The sequence below is a fragment of the Arvicola amphibius genome, chromosome 5, assembly GCF_903992535.2.
Source record: "Arvicola amphibius chromosome 5, mArvAmp1.2, whole genome shotgun sequence".
Taxonomy (NCBI): Eukaryota; Metazoa; Chordata; class Mammalia; order Rodentia; family Cricetidae; genus Arvicola; species Arvicola amphibius.
The window spans coordinates 81,460,166-81,480,634 of record NC_052051.1 but is presented as its reverse complement, the minus strand read 5'-3'; the positions used below and the strand labels follow the sequence as shown (position 1 = coordinate 81,480,634).

At 47.0% G+C, this 20,469-nt stretch overlaps 1 protein-coding gene across 1 annotated transcript in view; it reads right to left on the bottom strand.

Moving 5' to 3' along the window:
* The window catches only part of Ext2 (exostosin glycosyltransferase 2), a 132,690-nt gene that overhangs the window by 98,554 nt on the left and 13,667 nt on the right, over nt 1-20,469 (bottom strand). Inside the window, 4 exon segments of the mRNA XM_038329603.2 lie at nt 8,352-8,445; nt 12,505-12,644; nt 15,523-15,581; nt 15,584-15,717. Coding sequence (XP_038185531.1) covers nt 8,352-8,445; nt 12,505-12,644; nt 15,523-15,581; nt 15,584-15,717 — 427 coding nt within the window.

Here is a 20,469-nt window from a genome sequence, read left to right as displayed (position 1 = left end):
TGTCCCTGATCTACCAGATCTCCAGAGAAGGATAACGACTCACAGCTCAGCCCCTCTTCTCTAGCACAGGGCCCGGTGGCGAAGCTCACTCCTGAGGAGTCACTCCTGAGGGCACTCAGGAGCCTGTGACTCCTGTATCACTGTTGTTACTTGTGCCAGTAGCTTAAGGTACCCTGTGAGAGAAGAGGCCACACTCCTACACAAGGCCTTCTTTAATCTCCTTTACTTGCTAAGGCAATGTTGGGAAGAAAATCTGTGCTTAGAATAGATTTACCTGGAGGCTGGGGTGAGCGTGGGAGTGAGGGCAACGTCAAGAGGCTCTTTGGGACTTTCTGGCCAGCCAGTGAAACCGGTGGTGAGCACTGAGCTCAATGAGGGACCCCATCTCAGAAAAGTTAAGAGGGGCAGTAATATTGAAGATACCAGGAATCAACTTCTGGCCTCCACATGTATGTGCAGACATGTGCACTTACAAACACAAAACACACTACACGCTTAAGTATATACACCCACATAAATTCATTTGATAGGTAAGTGAATTTCTGGAGAAAATCCAAAGCAATGAATGGACGATGGTATCACAGCAAGCCAGCCGAGCTGTGACACTACCTGGTTATGCTCGCAAATGGACAAGACATACCAAGGCTGCCAGAGAACACAGCTTTATGGTCTCTCCATCTGGACCTCGAGGATTTAAATCTCAGAAGCTATACCAAACAACTGCAAATCAGTCCGAAGTTAAAGACAGGAAAATTTATTTCCAGCCCCAGTGCACTATAAATCTGAGACAGTCCTATTAAAAGGCTTTTCTTGGCTTCCGATCAGATACTTGGTAAAAGTCTTTTTCCAACAAGGTTCCTAATACCAAAGTTTCAAAAAAAAGTTTAACATACACACAGAGCAATGTTCTTCCTTAAGATGCCGATTAAACCCATCCTTATTTACCCTGCTTTAAACAACTGCACAGATTGGTCCCTCAGTGTGGGGTTACATACATGGGGAAACTCAAACACGGAATACACAGTACTACTGAAAAAATATGCATTGCCAGTCTTCCAAGTGGTACTGCTCAGAGAGGCTCTCCCCGGACCACAGGGCCTCCAGGCACCAGAACTCACTACTCTTTCAAGGGGAGATTCCAGCCCAGAAAGCATTCCCTCGGAGGGGAAAGGACTCAGTAGCAGTTTTCTTCTCTGGTCACACTGGGGTCTGAAATCAGGGCCCGGCCATGCGACACAAGCGCGCTACCACTGAGCTACACTGCCAGCACCACGCTTTTCAAGAGTAGACTGGAAAGTCTGGCTTGTCAGGACTGAAGGGAAATAGTTCTGTGTGTGTGCTAGCGTGTATGTGCACACGCATGCATGTGTGTGTGCTGTCTCTGCATGTGTGTGTATGTGTGCAGTTCCAAGAGTATAATAAACTTATTTTTTATTATATGTGTACATGTGAGAGAGTATATGTGTGAGTGTTTGTAATTCCAAGAGTATAATCTACCAATTTATTTATTATATAAATACATATGTGTATGTATGAAGTTACAAGATTATAATTTACTTGTTTATTTATTACATGTGGAACTGGCGCCCTCCGTGCACCACGTGGGCCCAGGGATTGAACTAGGCTCAGCAGGTTTGCAGAACAGGCTTTTGCACCTCTGCACTAGCTCAGGCCCTCACCTATGGAAACAAAGAATTCTCTACTTCCCAGGTGGGGGAAGAGGTAAGAATCACACAAATTACAGCACTGACACTGGAAATGAGAATGGCACCCTTTCTTCCTAAAGCATTTCCAGGGGAACTGTCTCAAGCACCCACTTTGGGGAAGAAGGCGAGGCAAGGCGAGAAGTCAGCTTGAATGGCTGGAAATGCAGCTTGACTTCACCCACAGACCAGGCCAAATGGCACTGGGGTCTGAGCACATTTGTCCAGAACAATGTATGCCTCACCTGCATCGGGCTGTGGAGTCTGGATGGCTCTGTTAACAGCCCATCTCCCTCCTATGGAGAGTCTGCTTTGTAAACTTGGGTGTGCTGGGGTGGGAGTGAGGGAGAGATGGACACAGACTATACCATATAACCACTAGGGACAGAGCAGTTGGGCCAGCAACACAAGGAATCCTCAGCTAACACATAGGATCTGGGCAGCTGCGGAATCACAGAACACTTAAAAACAGAAGACTAAGGGGCTGGAGAGGTGGGTCAGCAGTTAATTTCCTGCACCCACAGGGTGGCACACAACTGTCTGTAACTACAATTCTAAGGGGTCTGACACCCTCCTCTAGTCTCCATGGCACCAGGCACTCAGGTGGTGCACACATACATGCAAGCAAAACACTCTCATGCATTAAAAAAAATTAGGAAATCTAAACAAAAAGAAAGAACTTAAATAATCTAAACAAAAAAACAACTTTGTAGGACACAGATGATCCCATGTTTAAAAAATTATAAATGCTTAACAGACTAAACTCTAATGTAAGGAGTTGAGGTGCCCAATAATTACAGCTTTGGGGGACAGTATATAAACTGATATGAACTGAGAATGCAAAGCAAGAAGAACAAAACAAAGGCACTATACCCTGAAGAACTGTCCACAGACCCACTACAGGAAGCCTGCAAAACTACCTGGGCTTCTGTCCACCACACTGAGCATCCCAACCCATCTCAGAGAGCCATTTGTGCCACTGTCCTCCCCTTCAGGGTTGTGGCATCTAAACAACTAACTATAGCTATGGAAACCAAATACTGAAATTCAATTCGTGGAGATTCTGTATAAACAAGGCAAAACGAGAGCGCCCTCGAGGGGCCTCTCCTACACATGAAGCATGAGAGCACGGGCACAGGCACAGCTCCTGCCCCGCGGGCTCTCCTCTTCGGTCTGGATCCTTACTAAAGTGCTAGTGCAGAAGGGTGCTGCACCGCTGGGCTTGCTTGCTAAGCAGTGGTTTGTTCACATCCAAGGCTTCTCTGCAACACAGACATGTGGCGTGTTTACTAGGCACCCACAAAATTATACTGAGATACAACAGAACAGAAACTCACAGTTGACCTTTCTTGAGTGCTGGTGACTAGAGGCAAGCCGCTAAGGCCCCCACCACCTCAAAGGCCCCAAATCAACTGATTACAAAAGGAAAGTTCAAAGGCAAAGCAGGCTCCTGACTTCCACCTCCTAGTGTGGCTGGGGTTAGAGGTCACTGCTAGGGGAGCCACTGACCAATAAAACAGTGTTTGGGAACTCTACTCAATAGATAAACTGGGGGTCTACTTACACCTTCCCCCTTCCCCCAAACATCTCTGACTAGCCAGTCCAGCATCTCCCCAGCCTCCTGAGACCCAAGCCCGCATGCTTTGTCTTGTGATTCAAGAGAGACTGGGGGTATAAAAGAGCCATTTGACAGCAGAGGAACATTGAGCTGCAAATTTCCTCCTGCCTTTTAACAAAACAAAGCTCCTCTCTCAGACGTACTCAGAAGGCCACCTCCCAGTCCACATGCCCTCAGAAGGCCACCTCCCAGCCCACATGCCCATCCCAGCGGTCACAGCCTGAATGCCATCCTTCCCATCTCAGCTGAGTGTACTCTGGAACTCCACCGCCATCTTTGAAAGCCGCTTTGAGGGTAAACACTGCACCTCAAGATGATTTTTGCCCTAGGCAGAGTCAAAGAGCCTTATTGTGGCTCATAATCTCTCCCTAAAGAAACAATTAGGACTTCAATAGGTCAATGAACTAGTTAATTAGCACGCAGGACAATAAAGGTCCTGCTCCAGCTGTCACGGCACTAACTGAAGGGATTGCTTTTAACTTCCCTCCTAAAGCCGTGCAGTCGCCACTAGACTTTCCAAGTGTGTGTGCTCACACTGCTCAGAAGGAAGGGCCTTTTCAGGACTATCTGCCGGAGACACTTTTCTCCTAACTACCGGCTTCCAATCAGCGCTCCAGTCATGTCCTTGGGTATGGCTGCCTCCATGCCTCTCTCTTAGGACAATCAGGATGATAACAAGTGTACTCAGATTATGGCCTTTCTATTGTTTTAATTACCCCTTCTCACCTGCCACGTGCGTGCGTGCGTGCGTGCATGCGTGTGTGTGTGTGTGTGTGTGTGTGTGTGTGTTGGGTGCTGTCCCATGCTGCTAGAGCAAATACCTGAATTGTCACTTGAATAAAATGGTCCCCCGAGAAGCAAGCAGCTCCTGGCATTTGGGATTTCCCCCAGATTTAAATCCTTGGAAGGAATATTAGACACTTGACAGTGGATGGAGACCCCTGCTGGCAACAACTGTTCCTGCAGTTGTTAAATTCCAGCTCTGAATACCTCAGGATGCCCAGGCCCTGTGTCAGTTCCTGCGGACCCCTTACCTGGAGGTCTGAGGCTCCAGGACTGCGGAGACATATGCCTAGATTACAGAAAGACCCGAAGCTGAGCTCCCCAGGGAGGATTCGCCAAGGTTTATGAGCAGTTTTAACACTCCACCCAAGGTCAAGCTCAATCCACAGACATAAATGGGGAAGGCAAAGGACAGCACGCGCAGTTACAGAGCAGGGACACACACGCTGGGTCCCCCAAAGATGGCGGCACTGGGAAACATTATGACCTTAAAGAAGTGAGGCCAAGTGAGGGGTTCTCAGGTCAGTGGGGTGTGCCCTCAAAGGAAGCCGTGGAGCTCAGTCCCCCTCTAGCTCTCTCATGACACTTACCCCGGCATTAACAGTGACAGCCCTCATCACAGACCAGACCAGTCAGCTGACAGACATCAGATGTGAGCTTCTGAATTTTTCCTGGAAACTCAATGCCTCTGATACTGCTTTATAGTGGCAGGACACTGACTAAAACTCTCCAAATGGAGAGAAGACAGCTTATCAGTGGACTGCTGGCTCTCAGATAATGTGAGCTGATTGCTCCCACCTAAGGAGAATGTGTGGCAATGTCAAGAGACATTAGAAGCTGTTACAATTTTAGGAGGGGATGGTGCTACGGGTCTCTAGCCAGAGTTAAATTTTGTCAGCCTTTATATTCAAACTGGGAATTATTTCAAGCATGTTTAGTTGGGACTATGTCCAGTTCAGAAATGCGGGGTTGGGAGACAAAAGAGGCCACTTAGGCAAACATAAAATCCACAGGAAAGGTAGGCAGGCTGATGTTACCTCAGGGAACTCTGAACAGTCAGGGAGCAGTCCCAGCTAAACGAGCACTGGAAGCAGGGAGGAGTGAGAAGGGGAACCTGGTATAGAGGAAGGTGTCCACCAGCAGAGGAGGTCGGGGCCCTCATAACCTGATGTATTCAGGGAGGGAAGACCTCTTAATATCAGTGCTGGTTGGGATGGTGACGCTCTTGTTAGAGGTAAGACTTCCACAGAGCTGTCAAATGGCTGCCTGGAGCACGAGAGGAGTAGCTAAGCCTTCACTGCACAGATGCTAAAATCAAGTCTAGACAGCTCCATGCTTAGAAGGTAGCACAATTAGTGCGGACAGATCCAGGGCCCAGTGCCCATCTTCAAACTCAATAACCAACAAGCGGCGTGCTCTACGCGTCCTCCGGTCATTCCAGCTCAGCTGTCCCAGTGACTCCTAGCCTGCCACTGACAACTAACTCCAAGTCAGGCAGTCTCAGGCCGGCAACTCCACCCCTGAGCCGTTCTGTGGGCTGTCGGGAGACGCTCTGTTCCAAATGCAAGTGGTCTCTTTCTCTACACATGGTTGGAGGGGCAGAGAGGAGACTGACTGGACAGACAGAACATGTTCATATTCAGCCCAGGCCCAGTTTCTTCCTAACATTCCTAGAGTACAAACTTATTTGCGGTGGAATCTTATTTAGTGTATGATTCTATAATTAATCTAGCAAACAAAGATACCATCAGGTATGCTGTGGGGCCAAATGCCTTCAGTCCTGGAGTCAGAGGAGGGTGGATCTTTCTAAAAAGTGGCATGAAGAATACAAACATCCAGACTTGTCAAGGGGCAGTCTTCCCCATTCTTCAGGTCTGTGGTGAAAATACAGCAATCTCTAAACTGACCTCAGATTCACTAGCTCAGAGGAGGTGAGTGGTGAGAAGCAGCAGGAAGCCAGGAACTCCCAGCTATGAGAAGCCAGGGGGAGGCTGTCAGCATCAGCAACCTGCTCTCCACTAGGATGGCACAAAGCTCTGCAGAAGGGCTTCTGCAGCCCACAGGAGGCAGAGCCTAGCTGAAGGGTATACAGCTGGCATTTCACCCCGGTGAAGAATCACTGTCACCAAAGCCTGAAGCCTGTATTAAAGGCTCGTGACAGGCAGCAGGAGGAGACAGCAGGGCTTTTAGAAGGGGTGTGTCTACACTCAGGTCACAGGGATGCACCCTTGAAGGATACCACGGGGCTCCAGCCCTTCCTCTCCTCTCTTCACATGGTCCTCAAAGGGAACTGCTCAGCTCTGTACTCCACCACACCCTGCTGTCTTCTCTACCCAGTCAGTCTGGAGTCTGCTGAACTTTGAGCCCAAAGCAGTCCTTTCCTCTTTATAATGTAACCACCTCCAGTATTTGTCACAGTGATGAAAAATTACTGACACAAATATCCAAGTACAAAGAGCAGGACCACGTACAGCCATTTTCCCTCTCTCCTGAACCCCTGGAGTGACAAGTAATGGGAAATTTTACCTGATGCCAACAGCACATGGTAAAGAGACTGGAAAACACATCCACAGTACATGGATGCTGTACCCCGTGCTGCAGGACCAGAAGGGGCTGAGCAGAGTAAAGGTGGGCAACAGCTGGGCAGGCTGAGAATGCACTTAGGAAGCAGGTAGTTCTGGGTCCCCTCATGCCGCAGCTGGGTGACTACATACTCTTATCCATATAGTCTGTTCTCTGGCCACTTGGCCAAAGGTGAGAAGCCAGGTTAAAGACATGGGCTGTACACTGAGAATCTCCAAGTCTCTTCTCACTCATCTCCCTTGTCCATTCCTGTGTGTGTGTGTGTGTGTGTATGTATGTATGTATGTATGCATGTGTGTATATATGTGTGTACGTATATGTATGTGTATGTGTGTATGCATGTGTGTATGTGTGTATGTGTATATGCATGTGTGAACGTGTATGCATTGTATGCAAGTGTGTATGTATGTATGCATTGTGTATGTGTATGCAAATGTGTGTGTGTGGTGTGTGTGTGTGTGTGTGTGTGTGTGTGTGTGTGTGTGTGAGTATATAGGCCATAAGTCTACAACATCAGGTCAGTCAAGGAAAGCCTTGACTCCTCCTGTGGTAGTTTGAAGGTAACTGGTCCCCATAAGCTTATAGGGAGTGGCACTATAGAAGGTGTGACATTGTTGTAATAGGGTGGTCTTGTTGGAGGAAGTGTGTCACTGTGGGCTTTGAGGTCTCCTATGCTCAAGCTACGCCCAGTGTTGACATAGACTCCTGCTGCCTGAAAATCAAGATGTAGGACTCTCAGCTCCTTCTCCAGCACTATGTCTGCCTCCATGCCACCATGTCCCGCCATGATGACAATGGACTAAACTTCTGAACTGTACGAAACCCATTAATGTTTTTCTTTATAAGAGTTGCTGTGATCATGGTGTTTCTTCACGGCAATAGAAACCCTAAGACACCTCCCTATTTTTATTTTTTAGAGACAAGGTTTCTCTTACGCCTGTCACTAGAATGAGCTTCAGGGATGAGCCAGTATCCACATCCCTAGCACCTCACAGTTAGAGGTCTTTGTCACCAAGCCTGACTTTTCACTGAGTCCTACGGATACAAACTTAGATCCCCATGCTTTTGTGGCAAACATTTTATTGACTGAGCCATCTCTCTAGCCCATGTGGATAATTCTGATTAAAATAAAAATCCATAAAAAGAAACAGAAGAGATGATCACAGCATTAGCCTCAGGGCCATCTTTGAGATTTCCTTAACTTGCCTGACAATGAAGCCCCATTAGGTTTCTTTAGGAGAGAGCAATGAGACCCAAAAGGAACCCAGTGAAGTTTTCCAGGCTATCACAGCCCAGACAGGGTGTCAAAAGATCAAGGGAGGTCTGCAGAGGGAGGCAGGAAAAAGGCAAATAGAGGACAAGACCACTTGCCACAAAGGTTGTCTTCCTTAGCACACAACCAAACATGCTGCCCCGTTTCTCTGGCTGTCTTTGTTGCTGTTACTTGCGATCACTTGGCACCCTGACATCAGAGCAGTGGGTCCCCCCAGCAGAGCCTGAAACCCTCCTCATTAATTCGCCTAGCCCTCGCTTCTAGTCAGTAGCAGATACAGTGAAGACACAGCCCCACCGTGCACTTGGCTGAAGATCCACTGTGTCCAAGTCACTGCTCCAGCACTCCCAAACCCCCTCCCCAGCCAGGTGTCTCAGCATTGGCCTCTTACCTGTCTCTGCATCTCTTCGATCTGCCTTTGTGGGATGTTCTGCAGGATGCTGTACATGTCTGACATCTTTTCCTCTGGGACTACCACAGATGCCCTGGAGACAACAGCACCATTTACATGTGCACAGACCTTCCCAGAAAGCAACACTATATCCTGTCCCGTTCCCTTCTCGGGAGCAGTAACAACCCCCCCCCCCCAAACTCCTTCAGCTCTATGTCCTTCCCTATCTGTTCTGTCCTCCCTGCCATAACTGTCATCAACCACAGCAAGTTCTGTCTCACCACAGAGCCTTTGCATGGGAAATGTCCTCCCTGTCCACTCTTCCTTACCCTGCTCTACAATCCCAGAATTAACAATTACTTCCCCCATTTAGCCTCTACACAAATCCATCCATTGATTTAGCATTTACTTATAACAGTCCCACTATGTTCTGGGCATTGGGAATTCAACAGAGAACATCAGAGGGAAGAGGGGTGAACAGGGCATGAGAAGGTCTGTGGGAAGAGAGCTCCAGGCACGGGGCTAATGAGTGAGAGGCCGAGGACACATCATGTTGGGCATCGTCCAGGAACAGCTAGGAGGCCCCTGTGGCTGCTGCAGAGTAAACAGGATGGAGGAGAACATGATCAAGCAGAAAGGGGGAGGGCAGGTTGCAGTGATGCACACAGGACCTTGGAAGCCACGGAGGACTTGGTGCTGAGATGGGAAAACCACTAGGAGGTGAGGCAGAAAGGCCTGAGAAGCTAAATAAGCTCCAACAGGCTCATGCTGTCTACGGGGTCAGCCAGTGACAGGAAGCAGGCACAGGAGCAAGAAGAAGGGCTGGAACTCCTGCAGAGGCAGCAGAGCTACACCAGAGTGGAGCTGGGGAGAGCAAAGGGCCACCCTGTGCCCTACGCCCCACATCTTGTGGGATTCATTCACAGACTGGGTGTAGAGTGAGAAGGGGAGACTGGCATTGACTTCCAGAAGGACAGTGTACACAGGGTATAACACACTTGCATAAAAATGCTCATTGAAATCTAGCTCCCACTCCTGCCCACTGTGTTAAGCCGTCCACACCGTGCCCAGAGCACTCAGTGTGCTGGTCCCACAGTCAGGACTTCAGGACATCTGCCGAACAAGTAAACAATTTTTGCAGCAGAGACAGGACTGAGAACCAAGAGATGAGCCAATCTGCCATAATTTCAAAGCTAGCCAATAAGAGCTGGTTATCTGACTTCAGACTCCTGACTCCACGCATAGAGCCCTTCTGTTGCTCACCCATAACACAACACTGAAGCTATAGAAATTCCCTTTCACACCCACTACACCACTGCCCTGCAAGGCTCTCACCACTCTCCTGTACTGCCCAGCCAGAATCTGACCAATCACATCACAGCATCTTGGGACTGTGAGTTCACTGCTCTCACATCACTAAGCAGAGAGCTTCCTTGAAAAAGGCCTAACCTGGCTCCTCTTGGAAAACCTGTAGCTGGATTCTAGACATAAACAAAGCACATTGAGCCTATAGTTCACAATCCAAGAGAAGCTAAGTAATAAGGTGAACCCAAAGAAAAACAAATAGAGATCTGCCTGGAACTTGGAAGCAGACAAGATCTCCAAGCAAAAGTTGGGAGCACAGGGGTGGGGTGGGGTGGGGGAAAGGGGAGAGGGAGAGAGAGAAGGGAGAAGGAGAGGGTTGGGGAGAGCTTGGAAGAGTGGGATGGTTGAGATGGAGGAAGGATGGATATGGGAGCAGGGAAGAAGATATCTTAATTAAGGGAGCCATTTTGGGGTAGGCAAGAGGCTACACTCTAGAGGGGTTCCCAGGTGTCCACGGGGATGACCCCAACTAGGATCCTGGGCAGTGGAGGAAAGGGTGCTTGAACTGGCCTTGTCCCATAGTCAGACTGATGACTATCTTGAATATCACCATAGAACCTTCGTCGGGCGACAGATGGAGATAGAGACAGAGACCCACATCGGAGCACTGCACTGAGCTCCCAAGGTCAAGTTGAAGAGTGGAAGGAGGGAGAATATGACCAAGGAAGTCAGGACTACGAGGGGTTGGTCCACCCACTGAGATAGTGTGCCTTACCTAATGGGAGCTCACCAAATCCAGCTGGACTGGGACTGAGCGAGCATGGGATCATACTGGACCCTCTGTGGCTGACAATTGGGGCACACTGAGAAGCTAATGATAATGGCACTGGAATTTGTCTCTACTGCATATACTGGCTTTTTGGGATCCTATTCTATTTGGATGCATTCTTTCCTAAGCCTCGATGGAGTGGGGAAGGCCTTGGACTTCCCACAGGGCAGGATTCCCTGCCCTCTCTTAGGACAGGAGGGGGAAAGAGGAGGGGAAGTGGGGTGAGCGGGAGGGAAGTGGGAGGAGGAGAGGAAGTAGAGATTTGGATTGGTAGTATTTATAAAGTAATAAAAAATCTGCTAAAAAAGAAGAAAAAACCTATAGCTGACAGTGCTGATGAAGGTTTGAACACTACATCCCATAGGCTCAGATATCTGAACACCCTGTTTCCAGTTGGTCGTGCTACTTGGAGAGGTTATGGGGAAGTAAAGCCCAGAGAAGTGAACACAATCAAGCAGGATCTGCATTTGTCCCTAAATCCCTGGCTCTTTTACCCTTATATTCTAACGTCATCAGATGCAGGATTATAAAATACCATCTTATAAACAGTAGGCTTTCTAATAAACGTAAGACGGATGAGGGTTAGCTGATTGGTACTATTCAAATTGTTCAAACACCTATGCTATTGGACTTGGATAAACAATCATAAGAATTGGGAGAGGAGAAAGCAATTAAATATTTTTAGCAAAGACATAAGATGAAGGGCATACAGCAAGGAAATTAAATTTTAACAGTCTGCCACCAGTCTTGAGGAAATAACACATGTGACCAGGGGCAATTCCTGCGACCACAACCAGTCAGGGACTGCATCTGTCCCTCTGTTTTGGAGTTCCCAAGCTTTCACTGAAGTAGAGGCTCTCTCCCCACTGGTAGCCATCACACTGTGCAGCTCCATGGCAACTCCACAGCTCTGGCTCAACTGCAGTATGAATAGAGGAAACTCTCCAGCTGTGTCTAGGCTGCTCCAGCCCAGAGGTGGCGACTGTTTTGTGGGAAGAACCAGTAAATAAGTATCTCTGTAAGCCACCCAGTCTCCACAATGACTCAGCACTTCACAAGTAACACACAAATGAAGGGGTACAGTTGTGATTCAATAAGACTTTATTTTCTACAACAGCCAGCCTGTGCATTCGGCCCACTGGACTCTGTGAATTGCTCTAAACCAAACCAATGTGCTAAGCAATAATGGCCAGGGATCCCTTACCCTAGGCCCCAGTGCTGCAAACAGGCTAAAGCAATAGTGGCCAGGATCCCTTACCCTAGGCCCAGTCCCAAGATACCTTCGATTTTGGAATATCTGCATGAACATAATAAAATATGAAGATTTGTTTATGTTCTGTGCATTTGTTACGCACACAACCTGAATGTAATTTATAGTAGACTAGCATCCTTTAATTGCCATTCTTATCAAAGTTAAGTGGCTATAAAAGTTTATACTTCAATATCTATATATAGATATAGATTTTACTTTAATCTTTTTGGAATGCACAGATGACTTGGGAAAGACGGTGTGGCAACGGTTCCTTCTTGGAGGACTGTATGGCTGCCACCAAGCACATGAGCTCAGTGTTGGCATCTGAACCCTCTTGGCCAATCTGGGGCTACAAGCAACACTTAGAAGAACTACGCCAAGCAGTGTGTGTCACACTCACACGGCCTTGGCCACCCTCAAGGACATGTTTATTTGCTTGCTTGTTTCTTTCATAATGGACTTCATTATGAGAATATCATGCGTGTGCATCAGGTATAGTGATCTTTTCTTCCACCCCATTTTTTCTGCATCTCCTGACATCGGTATTTTGACTGTGAGCTATCACATAATATCAAGTGTGGAATTGTCCACTGTGGCATTCTTGACAGTGCTCAAAAGCTTCACCCTTTGGAATGTTTCTGATTTACAAGTTAGGTACCCGCCACCTGCAGTTCTCAAACCCGGTTATGTACCACAATGTACCACAATGAGAGGCTTTACTTTCCAATATTGGCCACCAGCTACAGTTCACTAGACAGTATACCTACCTCTTCCAGTCAAGAACTTCAGAGAAAGGCAGAATATAGGAGTCTGCAATGACAACTGGGACACAGCCAGCCTGTAACACATCACTCAGCACTGCCTGCCCCAGCCGAGCTCCTCGAAGGACCACACAAAAAGTAGCCTCCTGCAGCAACAAAAAAGAATGCTGAGCATTACAAAGAAGTCTCTAGCATCACTTACTTGGATGCCTGCACATTACGGCATCTCCCCCAAGGCTAAGCAGTGGCAACACAGCTAGAGACTGCCAAAGGACCTCACACCTGTGAAACAGGAAATGTTCAGCTGGCTACAGGGTTTCCTACCTTAAATCTTCAGTGCAACCCAAGTGCTACCAGGGCTGGCATTCTACACATGTTAAGAGCAGCATCACAGGCTTCTTCTGATCAGGTGACCACATGAGGTCCTGGTGTCCATCAGCACCCATGAACTGTGTACACATATGTAGCATGTGGTCTCAATAATGCCTATCCTGGACCTCAGCCCAGCCTGCAATGAGACAGACCCTCTAGAGGGTCCTCATAAGGAAGGTTTGAAATTTCTGTTCTTTCAGTCCCCAAGGCACTAGCATTGTCTGCCTACAGGAGCTATTCATTAAAGGTACACAGAGCCTTGAGAAGGCATTAAAATGATAGCTTCTAGAGACAAGACCAACAAAATGAACTCTCAAAAAAAGCTCTTCCTCGCTCACTCTCCCATACCTCTCAATGTGGGAAAATGGTAAGTGTACAGAGGAAGAACAGGTGCCATGGCACTGCACCCCAAAATGAGGTCCTAATTCTCTTACTCCCAGTTTTCCCCGATTTCTGTCTCTTTAGGAGGAAACAAAAGGACAAAAAAAGAAAACATGACCTCATCTTTAAAGTCAGGGAAAAAGCCAGGCAAAATGACTAATATCTGTAATTGCAGTGTTTGGAAAGAGGAGTCAGGAGGATAGTGAGCTTAAAGTCAACTTGGGCTGCACAAGGAAACCCTGTTTTTAAAAAAATTCTGTGTCCCCATTCCCCCCATGGTATAGGAGGTCCTTCTGTCTATGTGTTGCTTTCATTGGTTGAATAAAGAAACTGCCTTGGCCTTTTGATAGGGCAGAACTTAGGTAGGCGGAGAAGACAGAACTGAATGCTGGGAGAAGAGCAGAGTGGGAGAACCACCGTGGAGCCGCCAGAATCAGATATGCTGAGTCTTTCCCGGTAAGCCATGACAGATTATTAGAAGGGGGTTAAATCAAGATGTGAGAGATAGCCAATAAGAGGCTAGAGATAATGGGCCAGGCAGTTAATTTAATTAATACAATTTCTGTGTGGTTATTTTGGGTGTAAGCTAGCTGGCAGAACAAAAGGGTCCGCTCCCTACAACACCCCCACATAAAATAAGAGTAATTTTGAAAAAGAAAATTATATCTTGAAACTGATTTCTTGTAGCAGAGGCTGCTTGTTTGTTTCTCAACCACTCAGACACAAATAATCACACAGAAACTGTATTAATTACAACACTGGCTAATAGCTTGTGCATATTTCTAGCTAACTCTTACATCTTAAATTAACCCTTTTCTATTATTTTTTATTTTACCATGAGGTTCATGGCTTACTGGTAAAGTTCCAGGGCGTCTGTCTCCTTCAGCAGCTACACGGCATCTTCCTGACTCTGCCTACTTTCTCTCTATATTTCTGTTTGGATTTCCCACCTGGTTTTACTCTACTAAGCCATGGCTTTTCAACTTCTTTAATAACCAATGGTAATAAAACATATTCACAGCATACAGAGGGGATCCCACATCAATTACTGAATCACATGAGTGTACTATTGAGGCTAACGAGATGGTTCAACCAGCAAAGACACTGCTGCCAGGCCTGATGACCCGAGGTCTGATTCCAGAGATCCACAGAACAGACAGAGCAAACTAATTCCAGCAAGTTGTCCTCTGATCTCCATGCACTGTACTATGGCATGTGTGTACACATATGCAACACACACACATGTATATGTGCACACTAAATAATCTAATAAAATTTTGTTTAAAAATAACATTATAGAAAGGGGAAGGTCAGGGGAAAAAATGGAAAAGTTAATCTCCCAAATGCCTTTGGATTTAATATGGGAGAGAAGCTGCTGAGGGGCGAGATGCGCTAGGGTACCTGGGCTGCAAGTGGGCAGCTTGCATACCCAAGAAGCCCATTGCCAGATGTGGACACATGCCGACAGTTCTTCCTGTCCAGACAAAGGTTACTATACACACTGCCACAATCTCCACCATTATTAGTCAGAAACTCAGGAGGAAGACAGCATTTATCAAGAGAACCTTTTAACAATCTCAATGGGCCAGCTCTCTGGCTATTTAAAAAATTAATAAATAATGTGAATACCAAAAAGATGAGTTCACCTCCTTGATTGCTCTCCTTGAACTAACCTGCCTCAACTTTAAATACTTACATGAGCAAAGCTCTGATTCTCCTTTCCTAGCCCTCTATGCCCTGGGATGTCAAATATTCTGCCTATAAACCATCCCCAAAGGACCACTTTACCTGTAATTATAGAGGAACATACCCATGATGGAAGTGAGGGGTGTGCTGTGGATGACAAAATAATCCCAAAGCCAGAGCAATAAGAACAGACCTGGATGCTCAGGGACAGCCAACTGTGGACCTGTGGGCTGTTATGGCTCAGAGAAGCAACTGGCCACCTTACAAACGTCACTTTCTCTGACCAGCCCATGAACACAAGAGTAAAAGCAAGATACATCCTGTGTGCTTTGCCTATACAGCTTCTTAGAAATCTTGAGGATATCTGTTTTAAAGTATAATGGGTATCTGAAAAGGATTACTAACCCTTACAGACCAAGTGGCCCCACACAACATAAACACACCATCCACTCAAGGTCCAGCAAGGAGCCGCATCTTTTCCCCTTGGGTACTACCGCAGTTACTTATGGAAACAGCTCTGGTACTGGGGTCAGTTTTGCTCCACATAACCTGTCCTGAGCTTGGCAAGGTCTTGAGTGGCCTCACCTGCAGTACTTGGGGGTAATCAAAGACCTGGTGCTGGTGGCAGCGCTTGCGGACAGAAGGACACCCTCCGAGAGATTGGTGCATTTGTCTAGGACCAACACTGACTCTTTGTGTTTGGCCTGAAGGGCTTCTAGTTCTTCTCTGTACTCAGGATGGATGGCCATCTGAGAGGACAGCAGGAAGTACCGCCGGGGACTACAGAGGGAAGAAAAGGTCACCTGGGATCAGTCAGTGGTCAGCTGGGTCACACAAAACTTAACACTGAACTTCCAGCAACGGTGTTTGCCGGCCAGTCTCAACATCTACCACTTACTTTTAAAATTATATGAGGCACATTGCTAGATAGTAAAAAACATTATGTACTCTATAAAAAATACTTGCATGCAGAAATATAAAGCCATAAATGCTTGTTTAGGCAAATCTCTTCTTTTTCTATTTTTTTCTTTTTGTTGTTTTTACTTTGTTTTGACACAGGTCTATGTAATCCTGGCTTGACTAGAACTTGCTGTTTAGACCAGGCTGGTCTCAATCTCACAGACATCTACCTGTTTCTGCCTCCTGAGTGCTGTGACTAAAAGCATATGCTATTATGTCCAGCAGAAACAGTTCCTAATATTGTGAAAGAACGGTCATGGCATGTTAAGCCTACAGAGTGTGCTATAAACACAGAAATGTATAAACAGAGAGAAAACAGGCTAATTACTTAAACAGAACAACAAAAAGTTATGCTTTATTAAACCTGAGTCTGAGGTCTGAGGAGAAACTGAACACTGGCTGCATCCTTCCAAAAGGGAAAGACAGAGCCCCCTGCTAGGCTGCAGTGTCAAACACCACCCCATGCTATGGAGGGACTCTAGGACATGTCTCCATTCCCAAGGCTATATGAGCAGGAGGGGAAGCTAAAAGCCAGAAACAGGGGTGGGGGCACACTTACCACATCACAGAGCCCATCTCAGCACATGCATGGCAAGTATCCAAAGAAAACAAAATAAACACAGACACCAAAGCCCAGTGATATGCAGGTCTCCAAAGACACAAAACTGTGAGCACAAGGGGCACGTGTTGCACGTCCCACATACTCAAGAGGCTGAGGCAGAACGTGACTGATCATGGGGCTTCAAGCTCATCAATAGATTAGTCCATGTATAGATTTTTAATTTATGATGATAAGATTACTTAGTGGGTAAAGGTGCTTGCTACCAAGCCCGATGACTTGAGCTCAGTCCTTGGTGGAAAGAGAGAACTAACTCTCATTAAATGCCTTATTATTGCTGCAAGTACACTGTGCTGTGCACATGTGCATTCACAGAAACACACAACACAAATAAGCATAAAAAGTTAATAATTTGGTGTGCTCCTGGGAGGCTATAGAAATGTTGGGAGGGACCCCACTGGGTGAAGCGTGTGGCTGTGGCAAGCTTGAAGCATGTGTTCTGTCTCTGCCCTTCCTCTTTCTGCCGGCTTCCTGGCTGCTATGGGATAAGCCAGTTTTATTCCACCACATGGCCCAAGCCACCATAGCGTCCTGCCTCATCAGAGACCCCAAAATGACTGGGCCAAGTATAAACTAAGGCCTCTGAAACCATAAGCTATCCCCTCCCCATAGCAAACAAGACTGGACAGTTAGAATGGCTGTGAGGATACTACTGCTTAGGAGATGTGGGAGACTAGACAGTGATTCCTGCCTGAAAGGCAAGACTCCTACAGTACAGAACAGGCAGGACACAGGGAAGGGGCCCATAGGCTAGGAGATTGTTACCAATGAGAGAGGCTCATCTAAGAAATATTCCTAACACATATAAAGCAGGTTCTGAGAAAATGAACACCCTCACCCCTTTTTACCCTGAAAAACAGGGCAGAGCTACATATCCTACCCAAAACTGGTAAAGTCGGGGAACTAGAGCTGTGTGTTTTACAGCGAGGTTCATAAAGCCTACAGCCTTGTGAATGTGTCTGTTCTAACTGGAGAGAGCCTTAGCCATACACCCATAGCCAAAGAAAAATCTCTGCAACTCAGGTTACCTTCCCAGAGCATAAACCTTAAGGTCCAAAGTCTACTTCAGTTACATGAAGACATACAGAACATAGAATCAGAATGTCTAGACAATGAGGATCATGAAAGCCAGAAGGGAGCTGCAACTGTGGAAGGCCAGAACCAGGCTGGCCCTGCAGTGCTGGACGGAGCTGGAGCCAAGTGTGGCCCATACACACTGATAAGGCAGAAAGGTGGCATGCTTGAGGCCAGCTTGAACTACACAGTAAAACCTTGTTTCAGAGGTGTATAAACAGAGGGCTGGAGGGCAGGGGGCACAGACAGTAAAGTGCTCACCAACAAGCATGAGGGCCTGAGTTTCAGCCCCCAGCATCCCAGAGTTGGGGATGTGGAACAAGAGAGGATCCCTGGGGCTTGCTGGTCAGCCAGTCTAGCATAATTAATGACTCTAGGTCAATGAGAGAGCCCTCAAAGGAAGTGGGCATCCTCCCCGACGATGATACCAAGCTCCCTCCAGCACACGTGCACACAAGCCCACACAAAGACACATACATGCACAGTGCTACAACAAATTCAGAAATAAAGCAGATGTTACTATGTGGTTCTCAAAGGAACCTAAACCGAAGACCCAGGGCTGGATTTCACTGCTTCACTGTTTGGGAGCTGTCAGGCCCATCAGAGCTCCACGTACTGCGTCTACGCCCCCAGTCCTGCCCAGTACAAGTGTGCAGATGTGAACAGGATTCTAAACAGGTTCCCCTGCCTGCACACTGGCTCTCTTTGACCCATTGGAGAGCTGATGAACTATGTCCACTTTAGTTTCAACCCAGTGAAAGTTTCAGGTAGATTAGTGTTTTCTTCTGAGGGCTCTAATGAGCTGTGACTCATGTTTCCTCCCAGCCCCCACTGGTTCTCGAAGCTGAAGTTAAATCGTGCTGAGAACTTGATGTCACCACTCAAAAACAAGGCTTGTAAACTCCTGATTTAGCTCCTTTTAGAAGGAAAATGATAAGAATTCCAGGCTAGGCCCACCATGGCTGTGAGAAGCTGTGAGAAGCAGCTATCAATAGCAACAACTTGAGCTTCCCATTGAAAAAGCACTGGGAGGGCTTAAAATAAAAATGAAAAACAGCATTGCTATGCTGAGTAGCCCTCAGAAGACGTGGGAATTCCCTGAGAAACACCTCTCACAGAGAGCAGGACCCCTTCCTGTCTTCCTGGGGCCCTGAGAGGCTGAAGAGGCCAAAGCCTGTCTTCACCTTTAGTCCTTTGGAGGGCAAAAGAGAAGTGTCTTTTATAAAAGTAACATTCCAGGGGCTGAGAGATGGCTCAGAGGTTAAGAACATTGTCTGCTCTTCCAAAGGTCCTGAGTTCAGTTCCCAGCAACCACATGGTGGCTCACAACCATCTGTAATGGAGTGCTGGTGCCCCCTTCTGGCCTGCAGGCATACACACAGACAGATATTGTATATGTAATCAATCAATAAATATATATATTTTTTTTTTAAAGTAACATTCCATTGTAAGGTACAGCTTCAAGGTGGCCAGGGAGAAAGGGCCCTGCCCACGAGCCCTTGCTTTTAGGTGCTATGAAGACAGTGGGGTCTCTCACAGGCTACTGAACTACATAATTTTAAAACTAATTGCAGCCTCAAGTGATCGATCTCAAATTCCATGTAGTCATACTTAAAAACCAGAAAGACAAATGACTAGGAAAATACCACAGACGACAACATTTAAGACTCTAAAGTCATCATCTGAAGGTGGTCTCTGCACTTCGTGCCTGTCCGCCCTTTGGGCTTCGGTGTTTTTCACCCCTGGATGAAATCTTGCGGAAATGGCAGTCCTAAGCCACTAGGACACAGGGTAGATCACAGTTTAAGGAAAGCTGCACCAAGCAGACAGGCCCATTGGCACCCAGCAGTCCTCGCATGCTCACGCCTGGGCCCAGGTTCTCACATTACTCAGCCGCAGCCCTGATGACGTCTGGGGCCATCAGTCCCCGTTGTGGTGGCTGTCCTGTGCAGACGGGTTAGCATGGCAGGTTCTGCCGCTGTCCTGTCAGGAACTTGGACGGGGGACAGTTCCCATCACCCACAGAACTGGTAAGAGAGGTTCACTGTGCCCAAAACATGCAAACAGGACAGTTGGTGCCAGGCAGGGCCAGCCTATCTTATGCTACAATCAGTGTGCCACACACCGAAGATCCTGGATACAGGACAAACTGGCTTGCCCCACAGGAACCAACAAGCCCTGAGAAAGCTGCTGAACACTGTCCCTAGCCTCTGAATTCTCAGTGAGAATTGTTTGTGAAGAGCTGGGAATCACACAAGTGCCTGTAATCCTAGCACTTGGGAGGCAGAGCTGAAAGAATTGCCACAGGTTCAAGGCTATTCTGGTCTACCAAAGTGAGTTCCAGGCCAGTCTGAACTACAGAATAAGAGCCTCTCTTAAAAGAACCATTTCTGAAGTGTGTATGGATGCCCACACCTGTAACTCCAGCAGGTGAGGCAAAGACAAGATTACAAGTTAAGGCTAGCCTGGACTACATAGTGAGACTACCTCAAAAAAAGTAAAATAAAATACCAGGGGCTAGGAATGTGGTGTAGGTCTGTGAAGAATTTGTCTAGCACAGCAAGCTTTGGTTCAGTCCAACTCTAAAAAAAAAAAAAAACCAAAGAATTTCTTTAATATTTTCATTTCGACAGCAAAAAATTAGTATAGGAATATTTCATTTTGTTCAGGTTTAGTGATGAATATTCAGTTTAAAAATGCCTGATACGGTTTAAAAATTTCCTAACAAAATTCATGCTGAAATTTAATTCTCACTTGTTGAAGAGCAAGAAGGCAGAATCGTCATACAACTGTGCTTCCAGAGTGAGATCTCTGGAAGGTGCTTAGTGAAAAGAGGCCACAAGGGGGAGCTCGAACCCAGGGGCCTTCAGCTCTGTAAA